Consider the following 11111-nt stretch of genomic DNA (forward strand, 5'->3'; position numbering starts at 1 on the left):
TATACAATATATTTCTCTAATTGTAACTATAATATAAAATAATTTTTATTTATGGGCTATATTTATATTTAAAGGGATCATTCTAGTAATATAGGAACCTTTTTAAAACAATTTATCTGTCTTTCTTACTTAAACTTAGATATAAGGTACAAAAATACAGCAAGAAATTATTTATTATTGTAAGAAATATTCTCCGTTTTATTCTTAATTATTGAAGTGTACCTTTAAATCGAATTATATAAAGGACATAATCATATTATATACACTTGGAAAACACCAGATTTATCAATATGTAGTGATTTTTATGTTTACAACAAATAAAAAAAAATGCCATTAATCAAAATAATAAAATCCATAAAATTCATTTTTAGATCAATACCCCTTTTATTATATTATTTAAAACCAATAAAAATATCTTTTAACCGATTAATTTTTCTCATAATGTTTTTATTGGTATTATATCATGGATTTGTATAATGGAAATGGTTTATATCTATCTATATTTCAAATAAAAAAAATATTTCGTTTATCAATTAGATTTTTTATTTACTTCTAATGTATTTTAGAAAAAAAATCGGTCAAGATATAATCCAAAAATGTGTACAAAAATTTATGCATTCAAGGTTACAATTTTTTTTGCCTTTTATTGCATAAATATATCATATTTAGATTTTAGAATTGCTATTTTTTCGGCTTCATTTTTTTTAATAAAAAACATATTAAATGAATTTTTCGTAAGAGATGAAGAACATAGAGACAGAAAAGTGCTTGTATTAGACATATAGAAACCACTGAAGTTATTTGATAGGAATAAATTTGAAGTTTTATTTAAGAGACAAGAAAATATCGTTCATCATAAACTATACAATCTCCAAAAAAATATATAAGGGAAGAAAATACTAAAAAAAACGCATCAAATGCTTTATTATAGACAAAAAACCCTTATCCAGACTATCATCATGATTAAAATCAAATCAAATAGAAAATATGAGAACTAGACGAACAAGGATCGATATTTTTTCAAATAATAAATAAACGACGATAATTGTTCAAAAAAAAATGAAAAATAATGATCAAAAAACAGCGACTAAAAATCTAGGATTAAAAAGGCACAAAAATAAATGACGTAGAAATGCTAGAAATATAACATCTGTAGAAAAGCACGCATAATTTCTTAAATATAACTTATGGAGATACTCTAATAAAAAAATCAACTCTCTGATTTTATGAAATTATAATCGATTGTGATATAGAGGACATTAGATTACATTCGCGACTTATTTTTTGGCGCTTTCTGGTTTTACAAACATAAAAAAATTTACCACACATTTGGTATACAATATACTGCAGTTCTTGAAATAAAAAAAGGTGCTAAACTTAGTTCATTTGTATTTTTTGGCATGTTTAAAATGGTAATAAAAGTGCTGATATTAGTTATAATAGGTTTATAAATCTAATTATGTTGGCTTTAATTTTATTCATTTAGGTGTGATAAGTGTATGAAGACAATCTTTTTTCTATGATATTTTTATTAGATTATATTTATCACTAAATTACACATACCTATGATCTGAAATTTTTTAAAAAATTGATGCTAGCACTTATTATCCCTTTAGAATATATTAAATACATTTATTTTATTAAGATCTTTTAAAGAATTGATGGGAAGCGCAATTTTTAAATTCGAAGAATGTTTTTTTTATTTCTTTCTCATACGCTGCAAAGGTTAATAAAAGTTAATTATCAATTAAAGTTTTGTTTTTTTTTCAAATAATATTACATATCATGACTTTCTACTTTTCTATACGAGCCATATTTCATTTAATTTTTTTATACGAAAATACGAATGCTAAGTTCTTAAATGTAATCACTCTAAAATAATTGAGCGTGATAAAAACGTATTTTTATTTAAATATGCGAAATAATGGTTTATCACAGTATTCGACTCAAATAATTATGTGTATAGTCAGGGAACCTTTTTATATACTATGTATTTTTTGAGCATTGTGCTATAAAAAACAATTTTCATATATTCTTATATTTATACATCAGTGAATATTATTTTTGGTTACTTAAAGTTATAAAAAAAAGGTTTTTATTGCTATAAAGAACATACTTGTTAACTAATTATTTCCGAAACTTCATTTTTATGACTTTCCTCAAAGCATCGTCTTCTTTACAAAATTTTATATCAAGGTTTATTCTCAATATAATCGTTTGTGCCTTCATTGGAATTCCTTGCACTTTAATAATAGTTTGCGCATTATTAATTAATTTGGTTGTTTCATTCTAGAAATTTCTATACCTGGTACCACAGACTTGGCCTATTAAAATAAATTGAATTTAAAGTAATATTCAATTTATTACTCAATAATTCTGATTTATAGGTAATAAAAGCCCAACATAATAATATTATTAGGCTCACTTACAGGTAGTGCTTATTAAATTAGAAATATCGAGTTTCTAAATTTATCCAAAAGAAAACTCGCTCTCAGTACTGTGCTTTATAAAATTAAAAGTATCAGAGTTCATTTTATATATATTTATTCACAAAGAAAACTCGCTCACATTCCTATGCTCTATAAAATTAGAAATATTTGAGTTTCTAAATATATGTTTTCATTCACAAAGAAAACTCGCTCAAAGTCCTATGCTTTATAAAATTTAAAGTATCAGAATTCATTTTTTAGACCTTTACGTCTGATAATTTAGAATATTTAAGAAATTTCAGAGTTTCTATCTTACAACTTTAGTTCAAAGAAATGAATGATTTTTTTAGATATTAGAGTTTTTGAAGTTGCTATTTTATGCCCATGGAATATCAGATTCCTTTTAAATATATATCATGCAATACGTGATTTTTTAGTTTACGGATGTTTTAAACCATCCAGCCATTTTTATATATTAAATTTATCCCATCAAAGGAAAATGGCCGAAATTAAAGAAGATGAATACTACATTCAACGATCCAAACAGATTAAAGAACAACTAGCAGCGAATGAGATATGTTATCCGCATAAATACGTGGTAAAGAATACCATATCGGAGATAATAGCCAAATATTCCGATGTTAAACAGGAAAATAAATCGACAGATATAGTTGCTTCTGCAGGTAGATTAATTACAATGAGAAAGTTTGGGAAACTTAATTTTTACAAACTTTTCGATAATGGAAATTATATACAGGTTGTTGTTCAAAATTTTGCACAAGAAGAGCCAGAAATCGAGAATCTCAGTATAAATAATTTTATTACCTTTGGTCCTTCCAAATTTTCTAAAGCCATTGATTATTTCAAAAGAGGTGATGTTATTGGATTTTCTGGCCATCCTGGAAGAACAAAGAACAATGAGTTATCTGTTTTTGCAACCTCACTCACACTTTTAGCGCCCTGTTTGAGAACATTACCGTCTGAACATTTTGGATTGAAAGATCCTGATATGATTTATAGAATGAGATACCTTGATCTTCTAACAAACACAGAGTCTTTGAATAGGTTTTATACCAGAAGCAAAATCATAAATTATATAAGGAGATACCTTGATAATCTCGAGTTCCTTGAGGTAGAAACACCAATGATGAATTTGATTCCTGGGGGTGCAGCAGCAAAACCTTTTATAACACATCATAATGAACTTAATCTTGATCTTTTTATGAGAATCTCACCCGAACTTTCTCTAAAACAGCTCGTGGTTGGTGGATTAAATCGAGTTTATGAGCTTGGAAAGGTTTTCAGAAATGAAGGAATTGATTTAACCCACAACCCAGAATTTACAATATGTGAGTTTTATATGGCCTATGCTGATTACAACGATTTAATTGAAATGACGGAAGAAATGATCAATGGAATGGTCAAAGAAATATTCAAAAAGGAAGTTATTAGTCATTGGCCTATGAAAAGAGAGCAGCGTCCGGATCCAGTTGAACTAAACTTCTCAAGACCTTTTAAAAGAATTGATATTATTTCTGAACTTAATTTAAGAATGAGTGAGATAATGAAAACCTGGGAATTAAAAGAAGGGGAAAAGTACCTAACTAAAGATTTTATTTCTAGTTTTAAGCTTTATGGTGGTAATCTAGATGAAATGCTTGATTTTTTCCTATTCTTTATCAAGAAAGAAAACATTAAACTTCATGAACCATATACCTTGCCCAGAGTTCTTGATAAGTTGATAGGGGAATTCATCGAACCACAGTGTATTAACCCTACTTTCGTGATGAACCATCCTTTAGTTATGTCCCCACTCGCCAAAAAGAACAGAGATGATCCGTTATTAACCGAAAGATTCGAACTTTTTATAAATGGAAAAGAAATTTGCAACGCTTATACGGAATTAAACGATCCTTTTGATCAGAAAGAAAGATTCGAAGAGCAGGTTAGGGATGCAGAAAAGGGTGATGATGAGGCAATGAAAATGGATAAAGGCTTTGTTACAGCCCTCGAATATGGACTTCCACCAACAGGTGGATGGGGAATCGGAATCGATAGGTTAGTTATGTTTTTATCAGATGCTGCTAATATTAAAGACGTTCTTTTATTTCCAGCGATGAAACCTGAGGTTGAAAAAGTTACTGAAACTACGGAAGATCTTAAATAAAAAAATTAAAATGAAAATATTCATAGCTTAGTGCAACATAGCAAAAAATCCATTGCTAATTCTTTTTTTATATCTTTAAATTTGCAGGGTTCATTCTTTTTATGTTTAATATCGACATAGATCATTCCGAAGTTGTTGCTTAATCCACAGAAAACAATATTAAATTTCTAAATTTGATCGTTATATTATGAATATGAGTGCAACCCATTCTAGGATTGTTGTCAACTCTATGTAAACTTTATTGAATTTATAAATTTGATCGTTGTATTATGAATATGGGTGCAACCCATTCTAGGATTGTTGCTAAATTCACAGTATTCTATATTAAATTTCTAAATTTGATGGTTGTGTTATGAATATGGGTGAAACACATTCTGATAATGTTGCTAAATTCACAGTAAACTATATTAAATTTCTAAATTTGATGGTTATATTATGAATATGGGGCAACTCATTCATTGATTGTTGATCAACCACTTATAAACTATATGGATTCCAATTTTTAATTATGCTGTGATTAAAGAAAACCAAGACCAGTTTCTGAAATAATTCATCAGCACTATGACGATGATCAAGCGATTGGATATTATCAATCAATTTGATATACAGGCAATACAAAATATACGCAACACAGCTCTTAAATGCAAAATATACAATTTTTACTGTATGATATCCATAATAAACCATCAGGCGGCCCACCGGGAAAATTTTCTCGTCAAACAGTTGATCATAGATTAAAATTCGGGGTTTTTGACAAATAAAACTGTATGTATCTTCCATATTCAAAATCAAAACCCTGGATTTTATCACGAACACATGGTATCATTCTATTGATCAATAAGCTAAAGTTAGTTGAGTAACTCAATTATTTAACCCAGTGCCTTAAATTATAAAGATCGAAAGTTGAATAATGCGCAAAGGAAAATATATAGAAATATAAGACATTGATTTCGTTTGGTTTTAAAAGTTACAACAAACCCTATGTGTTAACCTTCCCACAAAATAGTCATCTACTTTTCACATACACATTATGTCTTCGCCGACTCAACCCTACACAATTTAAAACGCAAATCTGAAAAATAAATTCAAAAATACCTTAGTTGATAAGGATTTCACTTATACTACGATAAAAAAACGGGTGGTTTCAAGTTAAAATGTTCTGGTTTTTGTGACAAATAATTCACCCTATATTTTTGGGACCATAACATTATGTATATTTTTATATAAAACTTGGTTAAAAAGGCTAACGGTTTTTTTAAACACATCAATTGAGTCACCCCTACATGGAAACATCACCATAATAAAAATAATGGATTTGATTATTTACACTTACGTTTGAGAATCTAGTAAAGTTGTTGTATCAGAATGATAAAGTGTGTATTTTTTACCGAATGATTACATGCAGCCAGGCTGTATTAATTGTCTTTAGTAATTATACGATGTTATTACGCGATAAGCATCCTAATCTTTAATCATTTAAATTGATATAAAGCCATAATAATATTAAAAATAAACCAAGCCTATGATTGAAAGTAAAATCTCTCCCCTCGGAGCATACTTATGTTGATCTACGGTTAATTAAAATAATAATATAACCTTTTAAAAATAAAAAAGACTAGTAATTAGATATAAAATATACATGGGCAAAATGTGACGTAAGAAAAACAACGTACACAATTTTATTCAAAAGATAGTCAATAATAACCTTAAATATTATTAAAATCATTTATGGGCATGGGATTCGCCATTCAAGGCGTTTTTATACAATAAAATATTGCCAGAAATATTTAAGTACCATTGAATGGTGACAATTAACAGCATAAATAATTTATTTCGACTTAGAATTTTAATCCATTAATAGAATATAAAATTTATATACGATCTCATATATTTCTATTGAATAATATTAACTCCTGGTTTTAAAACCTAAAACATATTTGTTATTTAGAAGCAATGCACACTATATTTCATATTTAGCATTAAATTAAATGAAAAGCTTTTAGTGCTACAAATTCCTCGCAGTTTTATCTAGTTATTAAGCAAAAAATAATAGATTCTTATTGATTATAGGCTGCGTAGGTTCCATCCGATGATTATATATATTTATCTATAGCTTGTATATTTCTTAAAGATGAACAAGTTTATACCACCAGCATAAATATTATGCCTCACATATATAATTATCATATCAATGCATGTATTTTTTTTTTACTTTGAACTACTATTAAATCTTAATTGGATACTTAGTTTTTCTCCCATAATATTCAATTTTAATCATATAGAATATCATTCGAGGCTACTTATCACATCTGACCGATTTTTTTCTAAATCTTATAATGTTATTTTTTTAATTCTAATTATAAAACAATGTTATTCAATTATTTGTTGGAACTTCTACGCTAGTTACAATCTCATACTATAAAAAAATTCAAGGCAGTGGTCTATTATCACCAATATCAAAATATTATGATTATAATAAATTCAAAAAAACATTTGTTAGTAATAATTGAATGGTGTAAATATTCGACCTTTTATCTTATAATAAATTAATTAAGGTACGGTCCTCTTCCCGCACTCAAAATTATAAATTATCAAACTGGTAAACAGTTGTTTCTAAGCGTAAATGTTACTGAAACCCAGTTATGTGTCCCCTCAGCAAAATAAAGCTTACGGCTTCAAGTTTATATTAGATTGTGGCACTGAAACAACTCAACTCTAGATTCTCGAACGCAAGAAAGGTGGCCAAAACCGATATTGGAATGATTGCGATGTTTCTCCGTAGCGGTGACCCAATTGATATGGCAAATTAAAATCTTTATTCGATATTAAAAAACATTTCCCATTTAAATACAGAGCGATGATATTCCGAAATAAATATTTTGGGTTTTTTAAATAACTTTCTGTGTTTTGTGTCTCTGCAAAGAGTTGGAATTGATAAAGTTGTGAGGAATCACAACAACAATTTACCTATATAAAAATTTTGAAATACATGTTTCAAAAACAAACTTCTTTAGGGTCCTTTGGGATTTAAAACATGCTTATTGAATAGATTGAGTTTAGAAATATAATATTGGTGATTTTGGGTTAAACTAGGAGAAGGCTGCAAATACATTTGAATTAAGTCACTAGGTAATAGAAATTATTTAAGAAAATTTATTGCGCTCTTATATTTTTCTGGTGAGAACTTAATTAAGAATAAAATATTTTTAAAATAAACGAGTCGGACATAATCTACAAATTAAGTGACATATTAGTGGATTTTATATGCCCAAAGGGCTTCTCTTTATAAATATTAGAAGTTAATGGCGAGAAGCCTGTCTTGTACAGCATCAATCTTAAAAAAAATCATAGACTACACATTTACATTAGAATTTTCGGATAATAGCACAAAATATACATATAAAATTTATCACCTGCAATAAAAAAGCGCTGTTTAGATACAGCATTGCTCATTTGTAAAATATATTCATTAATGGTATTTTTAGTACGAGACAATTTTTTAAACCTTTTCTTAAAAAATAAAGGTAGAATAAAAATTCAAAAGAAACTTAGGTTATTTTAAGGAATTTTTGTTCCAATGGTTATTTTTTTTGCAGAAAAACAGATATGCAGAAAATTGAATTCAATAAGATATATTTAATTTTAAAGAATCTCTGTGGTTTATAACAATTAAATTTCATTTATATATATTATATTCATCATTATACATTATATCTTTTTTAAATCCTATTTTTAATATTATAGCCTTGTATATCATCTATTCTCTTGCATATATATACTTAGTAAAAATTAATTTTGATATTACATACATAGAAGCTTAGATGGTACTTATTTTTTTTGGAATTAGAAAAGTCATATATCGGAGCTTTGGTAAAGAGGTGACTCATTTCTACTGTTTGTAATAACATATATTACAATTATTCATCGTTTATACTTAAATATTTAATGACAAACTTTATAATTGATTTCCTTTTTTTTGTGTTTTTTTCATCAATTATTTACATATTTTACCTTGACATACATATCATTTTTTATTTATACACTCGGCTATCTTCTTGAATACTTAACCTCCTTTTTGATCGATAAATATTTCCATTTTTATATTTGCTTTCTAATTTTATGATTTTTGGGTGATATATAATATATAAATCAACCCACATAAAAAATGATAGAGGATATAATATTCTGATAAAGATATTAATATTAATAAAGTCTTAAAAATATATTTCAGTTATTTTTTCTTCGATGATCATCCTAATGCTATTTTGCTTATTAAAGCTTATCCATCCAATAACTGATATATTTATTCTTTATTTATGGGCTAAATTTATAGTTGTATTTTTAGTTTTTGTTCACAGGGACAGCTTGCTTTATTCTCTATGCGCACAGCGTATTTATACTTTCGGCTATCTTCTCCTCTCCAAAGTCTCCTTCAATACGCCTCCTTCTTTCGAGACCTATTAATTAATTTACGGGTTTTTCTCAATCCCAAGGAACAGATATATAAATCATAATTACAAACCAACCCACATAAAAAGCTAGAGGGATAATTTATTTTGATAAAGATTTTTATTTTATTAAAGTCTTTAAAATATACTTCAGTTATTTTTTATTTTTTCTTTCGATGATCTTCCTAATGCTATTTTGCTTGTTAAAACTTATCCATCCAATAATAGATCTTGGGCACAATACAACCAAAAGATTCATTAGTAAATGAGGCAAATAAGAAAAGGTTAAATACGTAGAACCAAATGTTTTTACTACAGATTCTGCATATGTTTCGGGCGTTGGGCAAAAGAAGCTTGCCACTTTTATTTTGCTCATTTTCGTAGTAACATATCCGGTATCAAGACATTCCACATTAACATTAAATTTCCTGTATTCGAGATGTAAAGATTCACTCCAAGCCTTGATCATTGCCTTCGATGAACTGTAAGTTGCTAAAAACGGAACTGGCATATCACCTGTTATCGACCCAACATTAAGTATATATCCCATATTACGCTTTACCATAGATTTTGATATTTCTCGGGTAATTTTAAACGTGTTTAAAACATTCACATTTATAATATCTTCAACTCTTTCATTATCAAAAAAGTGGACAGGGCCATTTGATGCACAACCAACATTGTTTATCAGCATTCCTATTTCATAATCCTTAAACATTCCTTTAAAATCACAATCCTTCGAAAAGTCAACTAGAATGCTTTTACATATAGACCCATAGGTTTTTAACTCTTCTTGAACATCGTCAAGTTTTTCTTGATTTCTTCCCATTATGATTATCTTGCTTTTTTTCTTTCCAAAGTTTATGGCTAGCGCTTTACCAATACCGTCCGTTGCTCCTGTTATTACGATCCATTTACCTTTAATGTTTCTCATTGCCTTTCCATTCAGGATTCGTGATCTTATGAAGTTGTAAATGTACGGTGAGATCGATAACACTATATACAATATCGCATATTTTAGAATTTCGATGGTACTTATAAACATTTACTGGGGTCTCATAATTAAATTCTAATCCATTGGAAATTTTAAGGAATATTCAAATGAGGCAATAATTATCTGTATTATATTTCGCTTCAATTCATGCTTTTTAGCATAAAAAAAAATGCTTGTAGTAACAACCATTTTATTCTTGTGTTATGGTTATCTTGCTATAAATTATGTCAAATTGACTTCATATGAAAATAGACCCTGAAATTTTATATTTCCTAAATTGTTCATATATAATATAACATATTTGTCACTTCTTAATGTTTTAATTTTATGGTATTTTGTATAATTTGTGCGTCTGTTTTATTTTGTTGGATTTAAAAACTCTACTCTTGAATGTTAAATCAAAATTCATATAGATGTATAACTATTTGTAACTTGCTAATATTTAAATTTTATGGTATTTTGTATAATATGTGCGTCTATTTTATTTTTTTAGATTTAAAAACTCTTCTCTTAAATGTTAAATGAAAATTCATATAGATATATAACTATTTGTTGCTGCATATAAAAAATTTTGTTTCTATTTCAATCTTTATAGACTTAAAAATATTATTTATTGTCTGAACATTTTATAAGTAATTTTACAGATTTAAACGAATACAATTTAAAATAAAACGCTTATCCGCTGATTAATGAAACGAAAATTATTATTATATGCATATCGCAATGTTTTTTTAAGGTATACAATTTATATTCATTATTTTGTATTTATTGGTTGAGTTTTTTTTATCAATTCCATCTATTTAGACATGGTCAGCCCATTGGGGGCATTTCACAACTCCTTGATACATCTTTTGACACCTTCACCTAATCTATCTTCATGAACTGCTCTTGTTCTCTCAAATGAGATAGTTCAAGTGCCTTGCTATTATATTAAATAAATTGTAATTTTGTGTATTGATAGGAAGCTAAAAAGGTATTTTCATTGGAAGTTGCGAAACAAATTTGAAGAATATATTTTACACAAAAAAATAAATGATGATTGTTCATGTTCTTTCTAATTGACAAAAAGGAAA

The 11111-nt window shown here is 27.4% G+C and overlaps 1 protein-coding gene and 1 pseudogene across 1 annotated transcript; one reads left to right on the forward strand and one right to left on the reverse strand.

Moving 5' to 3' along the window:
* The first annotated feature begins 2928 nt into the window (after nt 1-2928).
* Nucleotides 2929-4596, forward strand: LOC147063112 (uncharacterized; annotated as a pseudogene).
* A 3292-nt stretch (nt 4597-7888) lies between these two features.
* LOC147063113 (very-long-chain 3-oxoacyl-CoA reductase-like) lies at nt 7889-9978 on the reverse strand. The gene is made up of 3 exons (XM_085960162.1): nt 9810-9978; nt 9358-9560; nt 7889-7930 (listed from the first exon to the last, which is right to left on the reverse strand). The coding sequence occupies exons 1-3, from the start codon at nt 9976-9978 to the stop codon at nt 7889-7891; spliced, it is 414 nt and encodes a 137-aa protein (XP_085816288.1).
* Between the last annotated feature and the right edge of the window lie 1133 nt (nt 9979-11111).

This window comes from Rhyacophila brunnea, unplaced genomic scaffold (genome assembly GCF_057557595.1).
Source record: "Rhyacophila brunnea isolate RB1 unplaced genomic scaffold, BYU_Rbru_1.0 scaffold_98, whole genome shotgun sequence".
NCBI classification, from domain to species: Eukaryota; Metazoa; Arthropoda; class Insecta; order Trichoptera; family Rhyacophilidae; genus Rhyacophila; species Rhyacophila brunnea.

Excerpts from the sequence above, each read along its gene's own strand:
- LOC147063113 (XM_085960162.1), bottom strand. The coding sequence starts at position 9,978 with ATGAGAAACATTAAAGGTAAATGGATCGTAATAACAGGAGCAACGGAC. Across the intron at positions 9,561-9,809 it reads AAAAACCTATGGGTCTATAT|GTGATATGCCAGTTCCGTTT; the intron begins GTAAAAGCATTC and ends GGTCGATAACAG. Across the intron at positions 7,931-9,357 it reads AAACATATGCAGAATCTGTA|ATTGATGCTGTACAAGACAG; the intron begins GTAAAAACATTT and ends ATTTTTTTTAAG.